The sequence below is a fragment of the Ceratotherium simum genome, chromosome 27, assembly GCF_057802395.1.
Source record: "Ceratotherium simum simum isolate JZ-2026a chromosome 27, ASM5780239v1, whole genome shotgun sequence".
Taxonomy (NCBI): domain Eukaryota; kingdom Metazoa; phylum Chordata; class Mammalia; order Perissodactyla; family Rhinocerotidae; genus Ceratotherium; species Ceratotherium simum.
Genome location: NC_141926.1, coordinates 8,992,433 through 9,019,430, shown reverse-complemented (window position 1 = coordinate 9,019,430; position 26,998 = coordinate 8,992,433). Strand labels below are relative to the sequence as shown.

The window sequence follows — 26,998 nt, the reverse complement described above, 5'->3', positions numbered from 1 at the left end:
TTGCAAGCAAAACGAAAAATGAAGCAACAGCCTCCCTCACCCCTCCTCGCTGCTAGCCTGCAAGGCTTCATCTGGACACAGATATTCCTGCCCGGCGTGGACGGGACCAGTGGTCACGGACTCAGGTGTGGTGGCCAAGGCCTGAGCCCTTGAGGGCCATCTCGAGTCCTCCCAAGGACTCCCTGAGTTAGACAAGCTCATCCTCACAGGTGTCACTCATTTTTCTAGCTCTTTGTTTTTGAACCTTCATTCCATCTTCTTCTATTTCAGGCTTATATAAATCCCAGGAAGAACTGTGTAGGTTGGCAAGGATTTAATGTCATATGTAATGTGAAAATTAGCATACTTTCTTTTTTTTTTTTTTTTTTTTTTTTTTAAAGATTTTATTTATTTACTTTTCCCCCCAAAGCCCCAGTAGATAGTTGTATGTCATAGCTGCACATCCTTCTAGTTGCTGTATGTGGGACGCGGCCTCAGCGTGGCCAGAGAAGCAGCGCGTCGGTGCGAGCCCGGGATCCGAACCCGGGTCGCCAGCAGTGGAGCGCGCTCACTCAACCACCAAGCCACGGGGCCGGCCCCTAGCATACTTTCTTTACCTTTAAAAATATTTTTGTAGATTGTTTTTTTCCTTTAATCTGTATCATATATGTATTTGTATGTGTGTGTATACATATGTCCATATACAGTCGTCTCTCGGCATCTGCAGGAGATTGGTTCCAGGACCCCCATAGGCACCAAAATCGCAGAGGCTCAAGTCCCTTATGTAAAATGGCGTAGTATTTGCGTATAACCTACGTACACCCTGTCTACTTTAAATCGTCTCTAGGTTACTTATAATATCTAATACAATGTAAATGTCTGTAAATTGTTGTTATACTGTATTGTATAGGGAAAGACAAGGACAAAAAGTCTGTACATGTTCAGTACAGACTCAACCATCGTAGGCCTTTTGATCTGTGGTTGGTTCAATCCGCTGATGCATCAGCAGATACGAGGGCCGACTGTATATGCCAATGTACAGTCCCATCAGCAATGCATGAGAACACAGCACATTTTTTAAAATTTAAAATTTGTTTTAAAAATAAAAAAATTTACGGATAAGGTAAAAATTCAAATAGTACAGAAAGTAAAAAATCGAAAAATAAAGAAATAAGAATCTGTTCCTCTGTATCTCTCCACCTTGATTCCCTGTCCCAAAGGAATCCACTTCCAAAAGTTCATTGTGGATACTTCCCTATCCATTTCGTATCTGATAATGTGCATCCTTTTCAAAATTACACAAATGACCATTCTATACCTATTATTGTATACCTTGCTTTTCTTACTTTATAATATACATGATTTTTCCATATAAGTACATACAAATCTACCTTATCCTATTTAACATCTAGCATTATGTTGTATCAATACTGATGTAACAAAATTTGTTTTAATTTTCGTCAAATTTGTAAAAATTTCAGTCATTATTCCTTCCAATATTTTTCTGCCCCCACCCAACAGTCTTTTCTAGGACTTCAATGATGTGTATGATGGAACACCTGACATCTTCCCCCAGGTCATGAGCTTTCTTGCTTTCTTTATTCATGCATTCATTCAGTCATTTTTTTCCCCTCTGTTTCAGATTGGATAGTTTTGATTGCTCTTTTCAGGTTCACTGATCCTGTATTCTGTAGAGCCCATCTGCCATTAAGCCAATCCTGTGAATTCTTCATTTCAGATTTTTCATCCCTAGAAATCCATTTGATTCTTTATCTTCAATTTCTTTTCTCATCATGTTCACATTTTTCCATAAATGCTTGAGCATAATTTTAATAGTCATTTTAAATTTTTTGTCTGTGTTAATTTGACAAATTAATTTGAAATCTCTGCCATTTCTGGATCTGTTTCTTTTGACTGATTTTTCTCTGGTTCATGGATCACTTTCTTCTGCTTCTGGGAGTGTCTAGTAATTTTGATTGGATGCTAGATATTGTGTATTACACTGTGGAGTGTCTGGAGTTTGTGGCTTCCTTTAAAGAGTGTTGAGCTTGTTTGGGCTGGCAGTTAAACTCCCTGCAGATCAGCTTCACACTCTCAAGACTTGTTTTTAAGCTTTGTTGGGATGGGTTTAGAGTAGCCCTCCTACTTATGCATGCCCTTTCTGGAATGTTCACTCTGGCTGGTTGGAACTCAAATGTCTCCCAGCACAGTGTCAGCTCTGGGAACTATCCAGCTTACAGATACCCAGTATCTCCTTGCCTTTTGGAGTTTCACCCCACACATATACAACTAAGTTTTTAGCAATAGGTTCCAGGGGACTCCTGGATTTCTGGAGCTCTTTCTCTATAATTTGTCCTCTCCAGTATTCTGATCCCCAAATTCCAGCCACCTCAGTCTACACAAATTCCCATCTCTGACTCCTCAACTCAGGGTGATGTGCTCTGCCCGGTTCCCCCTCATGTCCCCTGGCCCATGTGTAACACCTGGGCACTCCTAGGCTCACCTGGCTTGTTTCTTTTTCCAGGGATCTCAGTCCTGCACTGACTGTGCCAATGTCTATGCACAATTGTTTTATGTATTTTGTCTAGTTTTCTATTTGTTTATGATAAGAAGGCAAGTCTGGTGCCAGCTGCTCCTTCATGGGTGGAAGCAGAAGTTCCTAAACACTATTTTTAAAATTTGCATCTTTCATTATCTTTAATTATAAGCCCCATGAGGGCATCAATGTTGATCTGTAAACAAAGAGCTGGGTTATGTGTAGACTCAGACAGTGTGTAAAACACTTTAGTTTCTCTATATCTATTATACTTTTGCAAAAGGGAGAAAAATCATGGCAGCTATCTCAAAAACTAGAAGCTTAAGGGAGAATAAGGAAAGCAAGAGAAAAGATGTGATTTTATTTATAATTTTGGTGAAAATAACAAGCAGATAATTCATGAATGAACACTATTTTATTTAAAAATTAAAAATTTGGAAAAAAGGGTATATTTCATTATATGAAACCAAGAGGTTAAAGACTACATCGCAGGTGTTTAAAGATTGCCTAGATTAAAATGTTTGACAAGAAAAGAGTACTTATCTTTTTCTCTCATCAAATGAATTAATCTATTAATTAATTAATAATACTGATGAGCAAAAAGGCACACAGCAGAGAATTTGGTGATGACGGAGCTGAGCCAGGTTTTAGGCTTCGTGTCCATGCTTGTTTCAATCTGATTTGTTGCCAACAGCTTCTTTGTTTATCTCCCTGAGTCATAAATATTTTGTATCCTTAGTTTCCATTTGAGGAAAGAGCAGGAATCTGTAACTTAGAGCCGGAACAAGCAAAGGATTATTAGGCCATGTGATCGGCATGGCCGTTTTTCTTCAAACAAAGATTCTCACATTTTGGATTGGGGCTTATATGATTTTGTTCCCATATTTCTCTTAATAAAGTGACCTATGTACCTTCCAGTTTCATAGAAACCATGCTTTTTACTCCATCACTAGGTATCCTCAAACAGTGGCTGACAAATAGTATTAATGCTTAATAACTGTTTGCATAAATGAAGAAATTAATGAGGCTGACCCATTTTTTCATGAGTTTATTGGCCACGTGCTTTTTTTTTTCTTTTGTGAGTTGGCTATTCATATTTCGACCGGTTTTTCTTTTAGGGTGTTCGTATTTTACTTACTGATCTGTAAGAGTATTCTTATATGTTAATGATATTAATACATTGCATGTCATTATGTGATAAATATTTTTCCTAATTTGTCTTTTCTCTTTTAACTTATAGAAAAATTTTTATGTATTGAAGGTTTTTACTTTTTCCGTCAATATTTTTCTTCATGATTTTTGTCTTTGGTGTCATATTTTAAGTTTCAGGCTGCCCCGATTTCCCGGCCCTCACTTTGGAGATGAGCACCTGACCAAGAGAGCCTGGGGACGCTGGGCTGGACCTCTTGCTCTCCACCCTTCACCCCAGTTACTTCATCCCAGGCCCCTAGGGGGCTCAGGCTGGGAGTGACCCCTGGGAGGAAGGAGGAGTGGTGACTTCTGGAACAGCCCGAGACTGGGGAGGGCAGGTGAGTCACTGCTCCGTGCACAGGTGAGTCTCAGGGCAGGCCTCACCCCCGCTGGTGCCCCGGGGACTGGCACACCCTCTGAGGAGTGCCACAGGTCTTCAAGTAACAGGCTTCCAGAAAAGTGCTCTAGGTCCACCCCCTGGTTTTACAGGAGAAACTGAGGCCTCACAGCTTGAGGCAGAGTGGAACTAGAATCTGACTCTAGGGACCTCATAATGGGAGGTGGAAGCCCTCCTAGAAACCACCCACCCCATCCTCTCACTTGACAGAAGGGGAAACCGAGAGCCCTCTTGATGGAGGTCAAGGGGCATGTCACAACAGCATCACCTCCTGACATCGCCCCCCTATACCCCCCCCCCCCCCCACAGGAAGGACTTGGCTTCTATCCCTAACCCTCTGGTCCTTTAGGGAATTTAATTCCCACTCTTCCTTATCTTCCCAGTGAATGCTCCAAAAATAAAAAAACCCTACAAAACAAACAAAACAAAAATATTACGTATGCACTCTCAGCCTGGTACACAAAACCCTAATGATGTTTTTCCTCCTGCATCAGGCAATCATGAACAAGGCTGGTTTCAGTACTGGCCTACAAATCCAAAATAATGCAAGACAACAGTATCTGCTGCCCGCCTGGGGCTGAGCACTGAGAGGGGCTGGGGAGACCTGGCCTCCATACGTTTACCCTTCACTACTCACCTCCCTCTGCCCCGGGAAATGCACACTCCTGGAAGACAGGAGCTGCGTCCCCACAGCACCCTCACAATGCTCGTCCCCTGGGTAGTTATAACGCCTGTGGGTGAGCTGCCCACTGTAATTCAGAGCACCCCGGGGGTGCTAGTGAGGAGATACTGACAATGGCAACAGGACCACGAAGCGGGAGAACGACCTGCAAGAGGACAAACCTTCCCAAGGCCACTCCTGTCTGACCACACCCCACTCTGTTTCTGGCCTCAGTCTTGCCTCCTGGAGTCTCCCATGCCAAGTGGCCAGGGCCTCCCCCACCACACTTGCCGACCTCAGAACCCAGTAACCAGTCAATCAATGTTCGCTGAACTAACAGAGACAGAGTTAAAGGATTATGCTCCATAACTTTGTATATTCATCACTTCACTCAGGACCAGCTCCCTAATCTGTGAGGCCCCTTGTTCAAAAATTATTAACAATTTCAAGATGGCAATAGTGGAGCATTAAGCTAAGCATGGGGTCTGAGCGTGGGGCCCTGCTACAGAGTGTTTGTGTCCCCCCAAATTCATAGGCTGAAAACCTAATGCCCAGGTGATGATGGTACTAGGAGATGGGGCCTTTGGGAGGTGGTCAGTCGTGAGGGCAGAGCCCTCATCAGTGGGATTAGAGCCCTTATGAAAGAGAGCCCAAAGAGCTCTCACCAGAACATGACCGTGCTGGTGCCTTGGTCTTGGACTTTCCAGCCTCCAGAACTGTGAGAAATAAGTTTCTGTTGTTTACAAGCTAAAAAAAAAAAAAAAGTTTCACCATCCCACAGTTATATAGTATCTGTATCTTCTTCTGGTATAATTATTATGATGTCATTATTTAGTTTTACATCTTTATACCACTGGTATTTACTTCCTTTTGAGGTGATTATTGGTAATATAATTTTTAACACAACTTATAATATTATCAATTCTTCTGCAACTGACTTGAAATGTCATTTTTACTTAGTGTTCCTTGCTTGTCTCATATACTAAATTCTTCCATATATACCTGGGTCCAATCATGGATTTTATATTTGTTTAACTGACCTGTCTCTTTTGGCACCACTACCAAACTGTTTTAATTTTTGTATCTTTTTAATATTATCTAATATCTAGTTTGGTACTACCTTTTATTTTTTCTTCATTTTCAAAATGTTATTGAATATTCTTATGTACTTATTCTTCCATAGGAACTTTAGATCCAAACAAAATATTACATTAAGATCTGTATAGAATAAAGTTAAATGTTAAAATTTAAAAATTAATTTGGGAACTAGCATCTTTACAACTTTTTTTTGGTTGAGTCTATATAATAACAATAAATGGAGACTTTCCATATAATAACATAGCATTTATCTCAATTTTAAAAAGTATTCCTAAATAATGTTGTATAGATTTCTTTAAATAGGTCTTGCACATCTTATTAACAAGTTTTATTAAAATGATTCCTAGTATTTTATAGTTTTGTTTCTGTTGTGAATGTAAACACTGATGAAATTTAACTTTATCAATGTTTACTTCTGTTTTCTTGAAAGCTGTTTTTATAGATCAATATATGAATTGGCTATTTTACTGAATTGCCTTTACAGTTATAATAGTTTTTTATTCAGTTGATTTCCTGGGGTTTTGAGGTTTGCAACCATATTGTCTGCTAATAATGATAATTTTATGTCTTCCTTTGCAATGTTTATACCCAATACAAGGAAAGAAACTCACTCAGATCAGCTCAAGTGGAAGACCAAGTAGTTTGTAAGGATACATTTACACAGGAAGGCAAAAAGCTGTTTGGGATCCAAGGAAAGTCTAGGGACTTCTCTTTTCCTCGCCCACACTCACAGGACCGGCGATCTCGGCCCGGCGATCTCCTGCATGCTGTGCAAACGATCCACGCCCCTTTCCCTAAGCACGACCCCATGGAAGGTTCTTGGATTGGCTTATCACTATGTCAGATGGAACTACCCTCATGGGCTATCCTAGTTCCAGTACCTGGTCCAATGAGTTAAACCCAGATTAGGAGTGTGCGTTTTGTTATAAGCACACGTAACCATCACTCTGAGGCTTCCTAGTCCCTCTAGCAGAGCCTTCTCTTTTCCTATCTCACTGCATTGGCCAAAACTTCAACAGAAAATCTGAATAATTACTTGGAGAGCAGATACCCTCTTGCTCTCAAAATTAACAAGATATCTTTAACACTTTATTATGCAGGGTGTTTCCTATTAATTTTTGTAAATCCCCTTTATTACATTTTTAAACTCTGTATTTGCCTAGTTTAATAAGAGTTTTTAAACATCAAGAATAGATGCCTTGACCAGTGGCTTTTTTGAATACATGAATATAGATGCAAAAATCCTCAACAAAATACTAGCAAGCCAAATCCAGCAACGTATAAGAAGGATTATCCACCAACGCCAAGTGCGATTTATCCCAGGAATGCAAGGTTGACTTAATATCTGAGAATCAATTAATGTAATACACCATATGAATAGGATAAAGGGCAAACCACAAGTTCATCTCAATTGATGCAGAAAAAGCATCTGACAAAATACAATACCCTTGCATTATCAAAACACTCAATAAACTAGGGATAGAAGGGAACTTCCTCAACCTGATAACAGCATCTATGAAAACTCCAGTTCTAACATCATACTTAAAGGTGCAAGACTGAAAGTTTCCCCCAGGATCAGGAACAAGAGAAGGATATCTGCTCTCACTACTGCTATTCAACACGGTATTAGAGGATCTAGCCAGGGCAATTAGGTAAAAAAAGAAATAAAAGGAATCCAGATTGGAAAGGAAAAAGTAAAACCACCTCTGTCTGCAGATGACATGATCTTGTATATAGAAAATCCTAAGGAATCTACCAAAAAATATCCTATTAGAGATAATAAATGTCAGAAAGTTTGCTGGAAACAAAACAATATAAAAAATCAATTGTATTTCTATACACTAGCAATAAACATGAAATTAAGAAAACAATTCCATTTACAATAACATCAAAAAGAATAAAATACTTAGAAATAAATTTAACAAAAGAAGTATAAGACTTGCACATTGAAAACAATAAAACATTGCTGAAAGAAGTTAAACAAGGTCTAAATAAATGGGAAGACAACTCATGTTCATGGAAGACAATATTGTTATGATGATAATACTCCCAAAATTGATCTACAGATTCAATGCAATCCCTATCAAAATCCCAGCTAGCTTTTTTGCAGAAATTGACAAGCTGATCCTAAAATTCATATGGAAATGCAAAGAACCAGAACAGCCAAAACAATTTTGAAAATGAAGATAAAAGTTAATAGGACTCACACTTCGGAATTTCAAAACTTAGGAGAAAACTACAAAAATCAAGACAGTGTGGTACTGACATAAGAATAGACTTGAGAGTCCAGAAACCCATACATTCATGGTCAACTGATTTTTGACAAGGGTGCCAAGACGATCCAATGGGGAAAAAACAGTCTTTGACAGATTGTGCTGGGATAATTGGATATCCACATATAAAAAATGAAGTTAGATCCCTACTTCACACTATACAAAAATTAACTCAAAACTGATCACAGACACAAATCTAATAGCTAAAACTATAAAACTCGTTTCTTGTGGTTTTTTTTGAGGGAGGTTAGCCCTGAGCTAAATCTGTTGCCAATCCTCCTCTTTTTGCTGAGGAAGACTGGCCCTGGGCTAACATCTGTGCCCATCTTCCTCTACTTTATACGGGACGCCACCACAGCATGGCTTGATGAGCGGTGTGTGAGTCTGCACCCGGGATCCGAGCCTGCAAACTCTGGGCCACCAAAGCGGAGTGCGTGAACTTATCCGCTATGCCACTGGGCCGGCCCCTATAAAACCCTTTTTAAAAACATCTTTAAAAGCCTTTAAAAAAAAATCTTCCTGATCTTTAGATTAGGCAATGGTTCCTTAGATGTGACACCAAAAGCTCAAGCGACAGAAGAAAAAATAGATAAACTGGACTACATCAAAATTTAAAACTTCTATGCTGTAAAATATACAATCAAGATGGTGAAAAGACAACCCACAGATGGGGAAAATCATGTATCTGAAAAGGGACTTGAATCCAGAATATACAAAGAACTCTTACAACTCAATAATAAAAAGACAAATGATCCAATTAAATAATGGGCAAAAGATCTGAATAGCCATTTATCCAAAGATGATATACAAATGGCCAACCAGCACATGAAAAGATGCTCAGTATCATTAGTCGTTAGGGAAATGCAAATCAAAATCACAAGATGCCACTTCACACCCACTAGACAGCTACAAGAAAAAGGAAGAACAATAACAAGTGGTGACGAGGACGTGGAGAAATCGGAACCCTCGTGCATTACCAGCAGGAATGTAAAACTGTGCCGATGCTTTGGAAAACACTTTCAGTTCCTCAAAAGGTTAAACATTAGCCATCACATGAGCCTGAAATTCCATTCCTAGATGTATTTCTAAGAGAAATAAAAACATATGTCCACACAAAAATTTGTCTATGAATGTTCACAGCAGCATTTTTCTTAACAGCCAAAAAGTGGAAACAGTTCAAACGTGTGTCGACTGATGAATGAATAAACACAATACGCTATATCTGTACAATGGAATGTTTTTTTTTTTTTTTTAAAGATTTTATTTATTTTATTTTTTCCCCCCAAAGCCCCAGTGGATAGTTGTATGTCGTAGCTGCACATCCTTCTAGTTGCTGTATGCGGGACTCGGCCTCAGGATGAACGGAGAAGTGGTGCCTCGATGCGCACCCGGGATCCGAACCCGGGCCACCAGCATCGCAGCGCGCGCACTTAACCACCAAGCCACAGGGCCAGCCCTGTTATTTGTCAATAGAAAGTAACGAGGGACTAATGTACGTGCAGTGTGGATGAACCTGAAATACGTTAGGCTAAGTCAAAGAAGCCAACCACAAAAGACCACGTTGTATGACTCCATTTATATGAAATGTCCAGGATAGGCCAATCTATGGAGACAGAAGGTAAATCCGAGGTTGTTTAGGGCTGAAGAGAGGAAGAGACTGACTGCTAGTGGGTTCAGGGTTTCTTTTTGGGGTGAAGAAAATGCTCTAAATTTAGACTGTGGTGATGGTTCCACAACTCTGTAAATATAATAAAAACTATTGAATTGTACACTTTAAATGGGTAAATTTTTTGTTAAAGATGTTAACAAAAAGAGTAACTATCTTTTGGGTATGACATATCTATATGATTCTCTCCTTTTGTATAAGTTTGAAATTTCCAAAATAAAAGGTTAAAATAAAAGAATATATACCTTATGGCATCCATCAAGATGATCCTTAATAGAGCTGGCACCTGGCCTTTTCTCTTTTTTTACCTTTAGCCTTTCCCCCATCCTGCTGCCTGGAATGCAGATGTGATGGCTGGAACTAGCTGCAACTATCTTAAACCATGAAGACAAGGGCCACATCCTAGAAAAGGTGGCACAGTGAGCTGGGAGTAGCCTGGATCACTGAGGACATCATGGCTCTGAGCTGCCAGGCCAGCTCTGCACCATCCACCTGTGGACAGTTATGTGAGTCTTGGTTGAACCACTCTAACTTTGGGTTTCCCTTCCGCACAGCTAAACCTAACCCCAACTGATATGGCAGATTTTTATAAGAGAGCTACATGGTCTACATAAAATAAACCTGGAGGCTTCTCACTCTTCTCTCTAGCCTGCAACAGTTTAAGTAGCAAAGGGACTCTCTGATCCTTGAAGCTCAGATAAAAACCTGCCATAAGACCTTCTGGGCCTGGCACCTTTTTAGTGCTATTTCTTTGGCAATTTCTTCCCTAGGGTATCATTTTATTCAGGTAGCCTACCTTTTCATTTTATTGAAGTTTGCAGTTTATTAGCAGGGAAGGTACATACTGCAATATTATAATTCTTATCAAGCTCCCTTTAATCTGAAGTTATTTCTAGCATTATATATTTCTTTTTCTCTCTTTGTGTTCTGTTCTGTTAAAGATCTGCCACTGAATTAGTCTTTTCAAAGTACCAACTCGTGGACTTACAAATTTTCCAGTGTTTTTGCTTTCATATCAGTTAAGTCCTGCTTTTATCATTATTCTTTCCTCTTTGTTTTTGTTTTTCTAGACTTTTAATTTGAATGCCTAACTCAGTTTTCATTCTCTCCAGCATAATAAGAACATCTAAGGCTATGAATTTTGCTCTGACTGCAGCACTGGCCATAGTACAAAGCTCTGGCTATATAGTATGCTCATTTTCATTGTTTAAAAGGGTCTGTAAATGAAGTTTTGCTTTTCTCTGAAGAATGTTATAAAATTTACAAGCAGTTATATTGAATTTGATTCTCCTTTTGGTAATAATATTTAATTTTATTGCACTATGGTAGGGTACATGGCTTGGGCAACGGGAAACCCGGACAAGAGCCTTTCCTTCGACTACAATCCCCTCATCTGCAAATGGGGGGGAATAACAGTTCCCTCCTCATAGGGTCGCTATACAATTAAGTAGGATAATCCATGCACAGCACTTAGAACACGGCCTGACCCAGAATAACTAATGCTCATATGGCTCTCATTAGACCCAATCCACAGCTAGCATCTGTTAACACTCCAGCAACTTGAAAACACTCCAGCCAGCACTGAGCTCCTCTGAGCAGAAGCAGCGTGGAGCCCATCCCTCTGGACGGGAGGGCTAGCCACACTTGAGGTAGCACCTCCTGGCAAGTTTTAAGGATGTTTGGGAGCCGGCACCAGACAGCAGCTCTCCTCCCAAAATGTAGGATGAAAAGGATGCATTATAGCTGTCATCGCAGAACACATTCTTGGTATTAAGTTGACATCTCTCTCCGGGAAAACCACAACTTAGTCTTTTTAACCATCTGAATAGTGAGTGATGGTGAAAACCAGCCCATTGTCCTTCCACTCTGGTCAGGGAAGTTTTACTGGGTAGGGCTGGGTCCAGCTGGGTTCTGGGGCTGTTGGGCCTACACCTGCCCTGCAGTTATTAGCTGGATCTGGGCAAGGTTCTGGACGCCTGAGAGTCTCGAAGTCAAGTCTTGGCTCAGAGGGTGGGCACAAAGATAGAAGGAAAATTTCTTTGTTCTACATGCACAGGTAGCTCAGGGTCTACGAGAGGCAACAGATGGGACCAGACCCTGCACGTGTGAACTCCTGCCCCTCCCATCATGAGCTTGGGGCTGGGCTGCTGCAGCCAAGACCCCCAGCAATCCAGGGGCTTGAAGACGAGTTCATTTCTTTCTCTCTCTTGTGACAATGACATGGGGGGTGGGGGAGGCGAGCTGTTTTGCTCACACGTCTGTTGTGCTCTGGCACAGTCTAGGCTGGGAGGCAGGCCTGTTCCTGGTCCGGCCAGACAGGGTCTGGCCTCCAATGGCTCACATCCTCCTTGTCACATGACCACACCTAGCTGCAAGGGAGTCAGAAATAAGTCTCTAGCCAGGTGGGCATGGGTCCATGGAAATGCAACCCTATTTCTGAACAAGGGGGAATGAGAGAGGAACTGTGGGAGCACACAGGCAATCTGCTAAAGTAATACATCACTGCTGGCACGTGGGGGGTAATCTTAGCCCCTGAAGTTTTTAAAGGGTAATTCACACCTGGACTTGGGAATGATGAGACTCCAGTGGTGAAGGCAGAAAGGAGGTCAGGGTCCACCTCCCCAACAGCTCCCAGAACAGGCAGGCTCGGGACACAGACTCTGGATGAGTTCAGGCACGATGCTTTGGCTTTTTTATCCTTTTCTTTCTGATTTCCTCTCCACCTTTACTTTGGAACTCACAACGTGGCTGAGACCTGGCGCCAGGCCCTACTTCTGCTGGAGCTCCGATAGCCAAAATGCATTCCTGCCTAAATGGGCATGTCCAAAATAATATACTGTTTTAGATTCACGGTTCGCAAACCCTTTCCTTCACCTCCCCTTCCTCTCCTCTCCTCTCCTGGGAGAATTTGACAACCCTGAGCTTCGGCCAGTGGACACCCGCAGCTCCCGCCACCCGGGGCAGCAGTGGGACAGCTGCTGTCCTAGATACCAAACATCTGAGTTTTCCTGAATAACTGATGGTGGAGGGATCCAGCCAAGAAGGGGAAGGAAATGGCAAGCCTGAGGCACTTCCCTGGGCCCCTCAGGGTGGAATGAAATGATAAACGTGGCCGGGCTGCCGGCAGCTCTTCAGGTAATAATTATTCCCTAGGGAAAGCACTACCATATTGATATCCATAAAATCGGATTGCTAAAGAAATTATATAGCAATATATATCCCAAACCTTGCTCAAAATTCTCATTTAGTTTTTTTTCTATTAAAAATGATTTCTATCTTTGAAATTTCCCAGAAAGTATGGCCTCTTTGTTTTCTGCTACCTAGTTTAAACACATCATCAAGGACAAATAATTATTAAGGTCATGTGAGCATAAAAGCAGACTTATCAACCAGAAATGTATTTTCTGGGAACCAACCTTTAAATGACTCAGTGAATACGCTGTTATCAGTTTCACCGGTGAAGCCCTGGGATAAAGCAAAGCCTGGTCAGGTCTGTCTGCCCTTGGCACCACACGTCACCAGACGCTGTGCCAGGACCAGGGCAGCACAGCCCGCGGGCCGTCAGCCTGAGGCCGCCTCACCCAAGCCTGCCCAGGAGAGGGACCATCAGCAATAGCGTGCAAAGCGCACAGCTTATTTCTGAGGCCTTGTTAGCTGCGGGCCGGCAGAAACAATGGCAGGATCTGAAGGAAGAAATGTGTTGCAACAGGCTCACCACACACCGTGACTCACAATGGGAGGCCCAGGAGAAAATGGCTCCAGGCCAAAAGCCCCTGGCTCCAACACAGGGCCCTCAGGGGGTCACAGGCAGGCCAAGTTCATCAGGGCCAGAGCATTTTCTCGGCACCACCCAGTGTGGAAGGGTCTTCACTTATGCCCTGGGCACAGGTCTCCTGCCGCTCAGAACCCACCCAACAACAACAGGCTCAGACACGCGTTTTTTCGCCCCTTACGTAACCTTGCATTTAAATGTATTCTGGGAATAGGGCAGCATACAACTTTACACCAGCTCCTGTGACTTCAGAAATACTCCAGCACAGCCACTGTCACCAAGTCCTCTAACTCTGGTGAGAGAAGGAACACTTTTTTCTAGTTCCCTCAAAGTTTTGAAGTTATCATGAAAAATGTTATAGGAGAAAGTGAAAAAAAGTGCCCCACATTTCCAGTGGGTGCCTTTGCACTCACTCCTTCTTGGAGGGTCTCTGCAAACGTCATAAGCAATGAGTACGCTTGTGGCCATCCTGTGCTGTCGGGGGTCCTAGCCGCATCCTCTGGCCAGGCATAGAGGGCTTCCTTTTGTCCCCAGGATCTCACTTTCCAGCAAGGCTCAAATTGCTGTTACAACTGTTCTGCCCTCACAAGGGGCAGGTGAGTCAGGAGTCACAGGAAACGATCTGGCCAACGACATTACGTAATCCTCATGAATTCCAAAGGAAAGGTCTGATGAGAAGTGCCCACTGGAGGCAGCAGCCTGGAGGAAATGAGGCAGAAGGGCGGCTGTGGTCTGAGGGGTCAGACTGATTTCTGCTACAGAATCATCAGGAAACAGCACGTGCTGCCGGCTTGCTCCCGTGCAGGCTGGGCACCAGCTGCACTTCCATTGGCCACTCTCGTCCGGCCCCTCCTCCCACTACATCCTGCAGAGCTTCAGCGGGAAGTTCTCCGTGATGAGATGATCAGCGTGGAGCAGCACAACGATGTTCACCTCGAATTCTGAGAAGAGAAAGGACAGGCATTATGTGCGCTTGCCCCGCAGCGGCACCCAACGCCACCCCCACCACAGGCGCAGCGGGCTCCGCACAGCGAGGGGGCGCTGCGCCGTGGGGGCTTCTGTACTCCAGTCCCATGGACGTCAGCCTAAGCTTCCAGAACCTGGGAAGACGCTACACTGGGGTCTGACTGCCTCTGGAGCACTTTCTCTAAGTAATTTGTCTTCTCACCTCGGAACGTGTTGTAAGGCATCAGCTTCCCCACCCACACTTTCCCTGTCCTTTGTCTTTACTAGAGAATCTTCTAGAATCCTTTCCATTCATCTGCATTCTTTTGCTTTATTTTTACATTTCCTACAGTTCTTAACGGAACAGCAGACTCCAAACTGGCCCGCGTCTGGGGACACATCTCCCATCCCCGAGGTTCAGAAACGGCATACGGTTTAATGGTTGTCCTTTGGATAATGGCTGATTTATCCGAAACACCTGTTCAAACATTCATCTCTTACCTTTCAGCAAACAGGGTTCTTTCTCCATCAGCTCTTTAGCTGCCATGGGTAAGCCTTGTTGACAGCAAAAAGGGTGTGTGTGTGAGGAGGGAGCTCCCTGAAGAAAGACACGCCCCACGCCCCTCCCCGGTGTGGAGAGGGCGGTGCAAAGGGCCCGTGAGGGCAGAGCAGTGAGCACCGTGTCTCACAGGCTCAGCTGTGGAAGGGGCTTGGGGGTCAGTGCGTCCAAGGCCCCACCTGTGGCTGGAGTTCTGAGGACACCATCCCATGTGCGGCTGTCCACACCAGCCACGACAGGAGTCGGGCACCAGCAGTGCCCACCCTGTCACCTTCCTTACTCTGATAATCATCACAGCACTAGAACAGCCCCTTGGGCCTTCCTGTCACCCTTCTTTTCCAGCGGTCCTCCAGCCACCTTGTTGTTCTCCCTGGGAAGGAGCACGGTGTGGCTGGAGTGGACAGAGGATGCTCAGCGGGCATGTTAGGCCCACATGAGGGAGCTGCTGCTGGCTCTCCTTATGGCAGAGAACTCGGCAGAGCAGCGCCATCGGAGCAGCTGTTCAGCCCAGGCTCCCTGAGGTCCCAGTGGGCTCCCGCTGGAGTACACTGCCCAGCCTGAGCCCTGCACGTGAAGCCACTTCTGGTCAGCACCAACACAGGTGAAGGGGATGCACGCAGACACTGCTCTTACCTCGGGACGTCGGGCTCGCCCCCACCTCCCAACCCGGAGGGGCCGATGCACCCCAAGGTGCAGAGCCTGACCTGGGCCGGCCACGTGGGCAGCAACTCCAGGGCCTGGGAGAGCCTGCAGTGCTCACATAAAGGTCACACGTCTCCTCTTTTCTGAGGGGACTCCCCTAACTAATAGCCTCTGTCACTGTGCAAGCCCCCAACCAGACTCAACTCAACATCGGGCGTGAGGACAGGAGCGCTCTGGTGTCTCGGGGAGGGACTGAGGGCGCTATTTACAGGGAGGAAGCAGAGGCTCTGCAGGAGATGTTACACGGACACCTTACAACTCACAGAAATAACGTGCAAGAAACTTAGGTGCTTAATGTATAGCATAGCAGAAAAAAATAACTTTTTGGACCTTTTGAAGTTTATGTAGGAAAACTAAGCTGAAAAATCAACAGACAAGTTCCTCTCCTCCTCTACTTAAAATCAAAGTATTCTGAAGTAAAAAAGACCACCTTCGGAACGGTGTGCAGAGTCCAGGGAGTGTGAGGCTGGTGGCCCTGGGGCACCCCCACTGGACCTGTGGTCGGGGCACTCGCTTTGCACTCTGGACAGCGTCCTGTGGGCACACACTACTGCTGCAGTGACAATCAGACACACGTCTTTGGAGACACATCGTGGCACCTCTTGTCGTCGCTCCCAGCAGCCTCTGCTGTCCTGTCATGAGTTTGGCAAACAGCCGACGTGCTGCCCTCTTTGGTGACACGGGTGTCCCAACCCCATCATGCTCTCGCTACAATGAATGTTTCAGACGAAGCACTCAGGGGCTCCACAAACAGGAAACTGTGCTTCTCATGTGCTGGGCGCGCTCCAAGACTCTCACTGCACTGCAGGCACAGGAAGTCCACGAGCGCCCAGCGACTCAGCAGCAGAGACAACGCACCCCCCTCCCCAACTCCTTCAAACAAAGAGCACGCGCTCAACTGGGTGACGAAACCGTGCTGGCTTAAATTTTAAGTTATGTTATGTGGAATTACTGAAAGTAAAATCATAGTCTACTTAAAAAAACAAAGATTCTCTCCAGACTAATAATAACACACATTAAAAGATTTAGGGGGAGGGGCCGGCCCGGTGGCGCAAGCGGTTGGGTGCGCGCGCTCCCCTGCGGCGGCCTGGGGTTCGCTGGTTCGGATCCCGGGCGGGCACCGACGCACTGCTTGGCAAGCCATGCTGTGGCGGCGTCCCATATAAAGTGGAGGAAGATGGGCACGGATGTTAGCCCAGGGCCGTCTTCCTCAGCAAAAAAAGAGGAGGATTGGCGGATGTTAGCACAGGGCTGATCTCCTCACAAAAAAAAAAAAAAAAAAAAAAGATTTACGGGGAATATGACATTAATAAAACGTAGTGGCCTCAGGGACTAAGTTCCCATTTCTCAACAAGGCAGGTACAACAGCAGAAACAATTACCAAATCCCCTTATCCCAGCTATTTACCAGTGAGACAGGCATGACAAGGTTGTTCCCGGAAAGTCCAGGGACACTTTTTGTGGACTTTTCCATCAGTCTGCAGAACGTTGTGCCAGCGAGGGTGGAAGTCCCTCAGGTCTGGTCCTACTGTGTCGTGAGAGCTGCACTCTCTACTGAACCTCATAAGCATGAGGATTTTATTAGGATAGGTGCACTATTAAAATATTTTATAAGAATATTTCAAACCACGGAGATGTTCATGGTATAAAGTGAAGGGAGAAAAAACAGGATATAAAACTGTCCGTAGCACGATTCAGATCTTGTGGTCAAACTATCTATACGTGTCATCATGGAAAATGACCAGGACCCTAAGCTGGTGCCAGCAAAAGGCTCACGATCAAGGTTCACACTGGGACTGTCACGTTCTGGGTCTCTGCTCCAATGCCCACCTATCAAAGCAGCTGACTCAACCTTCCTGTGCACACTGGTTTGTCCCTTCTTATCGTCACCTCCCCTAGCCCACAGTGACGTGGTCACTGGCGTCTCCCTGTATGACGACGCACGTTCCTGGAGAGCCGGGACTGCTCCCCGTGTCCTGACTGAGTGCTCTGAGCTGTGCCCGATCCAAGCAGACAGTGTGTCTGTCCCAGGCACTGGGTGGCCCTTCTGTGGGCCACACCCTTCATGGGAGAATCCCGCCGGGCCCACGAGGGTGAGAGCGAGCACACTCACCCACTTTGAAATTGGTGGTCTCCAGCGTAGGGCAGGTGAAGAGCCGGGGGAAGACCATGTATATGGGGACAGCCAAGCCCCGACAGACATCCCCATCGGCGATCTGGATATTCTGGATCTCTGTGGCATCGCGGGCATACCCTTCTGCACACCCTGGAGAAGGGAGAAGCAGCCCTCAGTCAGGAAACAGCGAACGTCCACGCAAGCTGACTAAGAGGTCCCTGAGACTCCGTGGGAGCCTGCGTCCACACTCGCCCCCACTGCTCCACTTGCTCCACAGGACTCTGGAGAGGCCCCTTCCCTCCACATCTCACTTCCCTCACACACACCTACTGCACCTACTGGGCTCGAGAGGCGGGCTCCCACTTGTGTCCCACCCGTAGCACGTCAACCAGCGCCTGCAGGCGGGCAACAGGCAGGGCACAGGCCAGCCTGCCCAGCCAGGCCCTCACGTACCACAGGTCTCCACGCGCACCAGCTGCAGCTCTATGCTCTTGATGGCGGCCTCTGAGCTCTCCACCACCAGCTCTCCTGTTAGTGGCTGTGTGATGACACAGTTGGTTGAGTTGAGATGTCCTCTGATGAGAAATTTGGGGAGCAAGGCCCTCTAAAACAAAACAAACAAATACATCGGGAATGGAAGGTGCCATGAGAAAGTACTCGATAGTCAGTTGGGTACAAATAAAAACTGAAAACAAAGTTGGATAATTTTTATAAAACCCACTGGGCCCTGTTTTACAAAATGGGAAGAACAGTACCATAGTACTTACACCTTCTGTCAACTTAATTAACAGACTACATTATTCAACAACCATCTACAGATATAAGACACCTGAAGGACCTGCCTGTACGGAATGACCGGCCTCTCACAGAATCATCCGAATTGCCTAGATCAGATCTGGAAAGTGCCTCCTTCCCACGGAATATGACATAAAATAGTCTGAGGAAGTTGTGAAGAGTGTTTAAGGACAACCAATCACACACACAAAAAAGGTTTTAAAAAGATAATCAATTTTACCATGTTCCCAATTATGCAGCTTTGAAGTCAAGACATTTATTTTATTTCAAAGAAATTTAAAGAGAACAATTTTCTTCAATGCTTGACTACAAGCCTATGGATCTTTTCTCTGTCGAGAGAGGAAATGGGTCATGGGAGAGGGATGATGTTCTTGTGGGAAAAACAGATCTAAGGAGTTAGAGACCATTGTTCTAGCAGCCTGTACCTCTGACTGTGTCCCCGTTACTGAAGGTAACACAGAGTTCAGAACACCACCGTCCAAGAGAAGCAACACCACACCACAACAGTCCAACAGAAGCATAAAGTAAGCCACAAGTGTGAACCAAATACGTAATCTAAAATTTTCTAAAAACCACATTTAAAAAAGTAAAAGGAAACAGGTAAAATTAACCAATATATCCAAAATATTGTCACTTCCTCATATAATCAATATTAAAACATTATGATGTTTTATATTCTTTTCTTCCTACTGAGTCTTTGAAATCCAGTCAGCACCTTCCACTTATAGCTCGTCTCAGTTCCCACCAGCCACGTCTCAAGTTTCGGTGGTCACACGTGGCTGGTGCCACTGTATTGGACAGTGCAGGTCGGGAACTGAGGAGCAAGGGAACTCTGTACCTGATGGCCCCCAAAGGCAGAGAACTCTAAAAAAGTTTTGACTCGTGAGATTTCTAAAAATAACTAAAAATAAAAGAAGCTATTTGTTTAGAAAAATAGAAAGCAGTAGCAGTCTACATTAAAATTCTTTTAGGCAACTGATGAAAAAAGAAAAGCTCTCACGGCTAGCTGAAGATACTGAGAAACATTCATCTTACCTCTCCTCCCACTGGCAGGATGCTAATGTACACGACCACAAATAAGCCTGCACCTCTCAAAGCTACGCGGAAGGCCACCCAGAGACCCCTCCGTGACGCACTTCTGTGAGATGGAAGTGGACTGACGGTGACGCTCACGAGAGTCCAGGGGACCACACCCCCCAGCGGGCAGAGAGAGCTCTGCGGGCAAGTTCCCACAGGGCCCAGGCAGCCCTGAGACAGAGGCGGGGGCCCACCCAGGGGAGGGCAGGTGGTGGGCAGTCACAGGTAACGCAGCAGAGGGTGGCGAAACTGGCCGTGTGTGGCCTTGGGAGTTAGTGCTTGCCCCAGGCTGGCTCCACAGCTTCCCTCAAGGGTGACCTCCCACCGAGGAGGCTCCCAGAGCACGCTGCGCAAGGAGTGCAAGTGCCCCAAGTCACTTATGGCCCCAATGCAGGACAGCAAGCCCCTAGGCCTAGAAGACACGCTACCTGCACCCCCCCAAAAGAAAGCCCCCAGGGCTGAATGCTTCCTTCCCCTGTGCAACACTCAAGGTAAAGCTGCTCTGGTCAGAGTGTGTGTTCACAATCAGAGGAACAGATTCTCTTTTGAGCTAAAGAGAGAGAGTCCCGTTACCAAGACCATACATATTAGATCCTAATCTATAAAGATAAACTGACAACCAAGAATCAATCAACATTTGAAGAAAAGAAAAGCAAGAAAAAGAGGCACACACTCAACAAACATGAGAACCAGCCCCCTAAGAAACAGCATCAACAGAGGAAACAGAGATGGAAGGCACTGCGTCTGTAATAAAAGAAGGGGCCATTTTGAAAAAGAAATCGTGCTTCAAAATGAATCCCACTGTTGTTGAAGTAAACAGTTCAACAGATGGGCTAAATACTCACTGAAGAGCAAATGAGTGAGCTGCAAGACGGAGCCAAGAGGTTCTCCTATGACGCATCTAAGAAATACTAAAAGAGAAGTTCACAGAGCTGAAGGAAGGTTCAGCCTTCATAACAAAAGGGACCACCCAATGCTGGGCACACTGATGAAATAAAGACCCGACCCTGGGCAAGTGCTTTGAAATTTTAGAACACTAAGGACGGGAAGATCTTGGAAGCTTTTGGCGGGGGCAGGGTGGGAGAGAGAGAGGGAGAAGAAACAGATTAGCTCACACAAATTTCAGAATCAGATTGTCATCAGTATCACTAGGCACTAGAAAACCAGGGAGCTGTCTTTCAAAGATCTAAGGGCAAATGACATCAGAGCTAGAATTTTCTACCTAACAGACTACGATTCAAGGGTGAGAGCAAAAAAAGATACTTTTCAGATACTCAAGGATTTAAGTTCACTCCTCACCCTTGCTGAAACAATGACAGTAGGATGTATTCCAGCTAAACAAAAAATAAATCAAAGAAGAAAACATAAGCAAGTGGAAACAATGGCGAGCAACGATCGTAGTAAAACTTAAGAGTTAATGCTAAATAATATGACTATGATACTTCAGGCAACTATTAAGAAATGGTTTCTAAGCCAATAAAGGCTTAATATTTGGAGAGACAACACTGATGACAAACTGGAACTTAGATTTCAACAAACAAGGGGGGTGTGATGAGAGAAAAATGCAAAAATGTTACAAACCTTCTGCCAGAAGGCACTTATTCTCAAAGCTGTTATTTAAATTTATAATTGTCTAAGTATGTTTGAACATTTAAGGGTAACTACTAGGAAAGTAATGCCAGCAGAGTCACCCAGGTGGACAGGTTTCAGCGGAGCTTCCAGACTAAGACAGAAGAAGAAGAAGGACCTGGCCACCCACTTCTGAAAAAACTGGCCATGAAAACCCTGCAAACAGCAGTGGAGCATTGTCTGATATAGCACTAGAAGGTGAGAGGATGGCGCAAAAGGACCTGGGAGGGCTCCGCTCTGCTGTACACAGCGTCAGTAGGAGTCAGGATCTACTCGACGGCACTAACAACAAACTAGGAAAGTAGAAATAGGAAGTTAAAGAAAAAAGGAGCAAACAACAATATGAACAGAAAAAACCCCAAAGCCCCACAAACCTAATCAATTAGACTAAAGACAGGAAAAAAAAACAATAAAGTATACCACAGAGTCTAGGACAAGACATAAGGAATAAAACAAATGTGACAGTTTCAAAATCAAAAGGAAGGGTTCAATTCCTCTATGAGAGACTGTTTTTCACAGAATCCAGCAGATGCTATGGACAAGAGACACCCGCAATGGGACAGTTTCCACCTGCTCTGCGCCTCTCCCTCACTGCAGGTCTCTCACCAACTCTTGTGTCATTTAGATTCTTCAGAAGTAAGAATATAAACTTGTTCTAACCAACTTAAGAAAACAGGGGGCTAACTGAGACACTACTCAGCAGTTCTCAGGCTGAACAACTGAGGCCAGGGGAGGAACAGGGCAGGGTGAGATGTCGGCAGCCCATCTCGACCCACCTGCTCTCCCGGCCTGCTTCCAATCAGGGTTCACACTGACTGGAGAGAGAAGAGTCTGATGGGCCCACTGGGGTCACGTGCTCTCCAGAAACTGAAGGGAGTGACGGTAAATGGACTTTCTGAAAGGCTCCCTCTGACACAGCCCTGCCCCAGCTGTGCCTCCTGATAAGGAGGCACAGGATGAGGTCAATAATCACTCCTGTGCCCCGTGCTCCCAAACTTGCCTTTAACCCGACTCTAGTCAATAGGGTCCTGAGAGCAGGACTAGAAAGGAAGAAAAGCAGTGTCCTTGGATGACAAGTGAGCAGGTAGCCAACTGAGAAATAAAGGGGGTGTAGCCACCGTGACAGGCTGTGGTGGCGATCGGGGCTCAGGGAAGAGGGTCTCTGACCACAACACAATAAAACTGGGAGAAGACAGTAAAAAATAAGAAACACACACCCTCCCTAAGAAATTTTTAAAAAGCATTCTTCTAAGTTATTCGTGAGTTTAACAAGAGATCAAGAACTGGCCCTGATGGCCTAGTGGTTAAAGTTGGGCACGCTTCACTTTGGTGGCCTGGGTTTGTTTCCTGGTCGCGGAACTACACACCACTCGTCTGTCAGTTGCCATGCTGTGGCAGCGGCTCACATAGAAGAACTAGAACAACTTACAACTAGGATGTACAACCATGCACTGGGGCTTTGGGGAGGAAAAAAGAGAGAGATCAAATTTGAAAATACCGGCTATTTTGGATAGAGACAATAATCAGGAATTTCCTCTTGGTACCCAAATAAAGAACACTGGGCAACAGTCTGTCAGTAGGGTCTGGTTACTAAGAAAACATCCCCAGCAGGCATTCAAGGCTGAGATACACGTTACCTCTTTGACATTCTGTAAGGTTTCAGGTGTGATGGTGAAGTCCACAGGGCTCGGAGTCAGTTTCCCCTTCTGAGGCTAAAACAGGAGGAAAACCAAAATCAGATGCTTGCATGCCAAGGGTTCCACAGTCAGACCCCTCCTCCCTCTTAAAGAACCGAAGGGCAGCATAACGAGCCAGGAAGAAGTGGTACTCAGAGGCAGGATGCCTGGTTCTGAACACAGCTCTGCCGGAAAACAACATGGGGTTCTCTGTCAAATTTCTTCATCCCTCATGACTCAGTTACCTCATCTGTAAATGAGCGGACAGACTTCTTAATCTCTACAGTCCCTTTCAGGTACAGAATTTAAAAATCAGACCTAAGAAATGGAGTAGTATTATTGGGAGATATTTATTTTAAACCTCTCTCTTAGAATAAGAGCTAACACTGGAGTGTCTCAGTGTGCCGCTGACCCCATGGGGTGCTGTCACTGTCACTGGTCCCACCTCACAGAGGAGGACAGTGGGGCAGAGGGCTTCAATGGCTCGCTTGAGCAAGTGGCAGAGCCAAGATTCAAGCCCAGGCAGCCTGGCTGCACTACAGTGCTAACGCTGTTAGCCACTGAGCCACACAACTGTCTATCTACAAGAATCACACCTATAAAATAACTAATTATAAACATTACTGAGATTAACTAACAATGACCATCTCTACACTATGTAATTGCAGAATCCACCAATATAGCCAAGCTCCGTCAGGGCCTGCCTGGTCTTTTACTCAGGGGCCAGGATCCAAAGGCCACGGATGCCCATATGGCAAAGGAGGAGCGGTGGAGGAAGGGCACTGACCAATCTGCCAAGTTTATTCCTTTACCAGAAACTTCTTCCAGGGAAAACTCTTCTTGGATATATTCTTCTTCTTAATAGGTTCATGGACATATTCTTTAGTGAATATATTCTTCCTCCCAGAACGTAAAGGAACATTTAACTTGTTGTCAACTACAGCTCACAGTGTGGTTTGGCCTTCCTGTGAAATCAGTCACAGAGAAGAACACGATTCTTGCAGGCCACGTGTAGATAAACTGCCAGGAGCAGGAGGAAGCCCCCAACAGCTCTGCCATCACCGCCCACCCCGAGCTGAGCTGACCTGACTGATGAGGGGGCTCTGCAGTCATGACTGGGCTGTGGGTTGGGGGCCTAGCCCGGGCCCAGCTCTGGGCAGGGGGCTGAATTTGGGCTCATTCTTTTTCACAAAGTTGGAGGCTCTTTTCATTAAGGACATAAAAGGGTATGTGACATTTTTAGGGAATAATCCACATTAAAAAAAATTTTTTTATGCTTTGATTTGAAAATCCTTAATGGAAAAAAGGAAAATATCCATCTAAATCACATAATTTCTTAAAAAGATAAATATTTTTTCATATTTTATACAAATTTATACAATATATTTTATCACTAAAAGAGACAAACACTGTGATTATGAAAAATTTACAGAGAGGGAAGCTACAAATATTGGGAGTCCCAAAAAGTCACAAAAATGACACAAATAAAGGACATCCGTGATTTTGCCAATCTTATGTACAAGAGATTTAAGTCTTACATTTTTACTTTTTAATCACTATCAAAAGATACTCATGGACATTTCATAATAGTGTAAAGGAAATGCAATTACAAATTCTCCACAACAATTAACCTGCGTCACAATGTAGCTCTGTAAAAGCCCTGTTTATTAAGGTGAGGACGGTGGGACACGTGTGGGCCCCCAGGACATGGAGTCCTGCTTGTGCCAACAAAGCTGCCGGCTGCGCTGAGTAAATGAGTCAAGAAAACCTAGTAGCTCTGCTGGCTGCCCAGTGGGGGGCGCGTTTTGACCTGTCCTCCAGCCCCGAGAATCCACACGCTCATGGAACACGGGTGTCTTCCAGCTCTGTAAGGCCCTCAGGAGCTGTGTCTCTGAGTCAGCCCTGGTGGATGCCTCGCAGCAGCCCCGGGGCCACCTGGTGCTCTGGCGACGCTCTCAGCCACCACATCCAGGCTCCCCGTGCCCGGACACCTCCAGGAACCCCAGTTTTGCTGACTTCTGTCCCTGAAGTGCTCAGAATCAAACTGAAGCCAGAGATACCAAAGGCTGAGTCTAGGGAGCTAGTCAGGGAGGGAACCAGGCTGCAAGAGGCCCCGGAAAAGAGGGGCAGAACCAGCCCTGAACCAGCAGTGTGAGCGTGCAGCACAGGGAAGGAAGGGCCAGGCCCGGCAGCCGCTGGGATGCAGAACCTAGAGACCTAGAGAGGGCCGAGAGACACAGGGAATCCACGGCTGTGGGCACGAGTATCTGTCACCATGTGTAACAGCGAGGGCAGGCATGAGGACCAAGGAACAGCACAGATGGGCTGCAGAGGACTCTGAATACACCATGAATTGGAATCACCTGCAGCAGTGGGGGAGGGGATCCAGTTCCCTAAGTTGGCACGGGAAAAGAATTTTTAAAGAACATTTTGTCACTATGAAATATTATCTAAAGGTGTTAGGAGAGGCACACTGCCCTGGCCCCGAGTGTCCCTGTCTGTTCGTGCTGTGGATGCCACCAGTGTAAGGCCCTGACTGTCTTTACCTGGGCCTGGCCATCTCTTTGAGCTGTGTTTGCTGCAGCAACCTTGAGGGAGGAGGTGACGTCTCCCTCCAGGACAAAGAGCAGGCTTGCTCACTGCCTGCTGTATCAGGGGTGGGTTCCCCCACTTGCTGCTCCTCAGCCGAGGCAGTAACCCTCTCAGGTGCAGCACTATTTGGGCCTGTGGCATCACCCGTGGGACTCCAGGCCCGGGCGAATGACGCACACGCGGATGCTCACACTGCTGGCCGAGCCAGGAGAAACCAGGTCCCCTGTCTCTGAGCCCGGAGTCTCGTGTCTCTCAGCAGCCACAGAGCTGGACGTAGGGTAAAACTCCAGGCCCACAGAAGATTCCTAGTATCAAGCCCCAGAGCCCCCAAGCACAGCTTACAGCAGAGTGAACGATGAATTCACAGGTCTTTGTCAAGTCCTTGGCCAACAGAGACCGCCTCATGTCACAGCGCAGGGTGTACTAGAGGGAAAAGTCAGAGAAGAAAAGGCCGTTTTAGTGTGATTTGCTTTCATCGAGGCAAGTCAGTCAATATTTTTGGGGAAACCTTGTCCAATTAGTGTATTACATGAAATTAGTACACATAATAGGGGGGAGTTAATGCTCAAAACAAAGGCATTTCTATAAAACAACAAAAACAAACACTTTAGGGTTATTCCTCAGCCTATTCACACAGCCGTCCTGCAGCTGGACCCACTGGCACATAAGTGCAGGGTCTTACCTATAACACAGGGAAAGACCAGAGTGGTAGAACTGAAAGGGCACGCACTTAGGGGTAGAAGCTAGCTCAAATCCAGTTATCTGTCTCACTGTGTGAGCCCAGACAAATAACACTTCTCCGAGCTTCGGCTTCCTGCCCCGTAGAATAGGGATTTTATACCTGCCTTCAGTGAGGATCAAACGAGACCATGTGTGATAAGCACGTAGCACAGGGCCCGGCACCCAGCAGCTCTTGGTAAAAGAGCGACTATTTTGTAGTGAAGATTAGAAACATCTATGTGGCAAGGACTAGAGACAGCTGGAACAGCATCCAGCACTTCACAGACCAACTGGAGGGAAGTGAGTGCTCTCTGCTCCCTCTTGCTGCTGAGAGCTCTGTGCGCCCAGCCCGGCACCTCACGGGGCGGGATCAGTCACCCTGCGCTCGGGAGCTTCTGTTTACCGAAGAGAAGTTACATGCGGTGACCAGATCCAGAGACCCAGCTCTCCAGGCATCTCAGAACTAGCTCCTCACCTGTTAACCTTAAGGAGGAATAAGGAAGGGATAGTCTTTTTGAAATTTTTATTTTGGAAAATCCAAACATACACAAAAGTGAAGAGCAGAGTGTAAGGAAGCCCCACATACCCATCAGCCAGCTCCCACAGTGGTCACCT

General features: G+C 45.5%; 1 protein-coding gene across 2 annotated transcripts in view; it reads right to left on the bottom strand.

Annotated features, from left to right (window-relative positions):
- Nucleotides 1-7,672: 7,672 nt before the first annotated feature.
- VPS26C (VPS26 endosomal protein sorting factor C) overlaps nucleotides 7,673-26,998 on the bottom strand; it is a 50,309-nt gene continuing 30,983 nt past the window's right edge. For both annotated transcript variants that reach the window (XM_087418089.1, XM_004429594.3), the window contains 5 exons: nucleotides 26,006-26,086; nucleotides 23,033-23,107; nucleotides 18,348-18,498; nucleotides 17,892-18,044; nucleotides 7,673-14,514 (listed from right to left, as the gene is read on the bottom strand). In XM_087418089.1, the coding sequence (XP_087274215.1) occupies nucleotides 14,432-14,514; nucleotides 17,892-18,044; nucleotides 18,348-18,498; nucleotides 23,033-23,107; nucleotides 26,006-26,086 (543 nt within the window). In that variant the 3' untranslated portion in view covers nucleotides 7,673-14,431. The remainder of the gene's footprint in view (nucleotides 14,515-17,891; nucleotides 18,045-18,347; nucleotides 18,499-23,032; nucleotides 23,108-26,005; nucleotides 26,087-26,998) is intronic.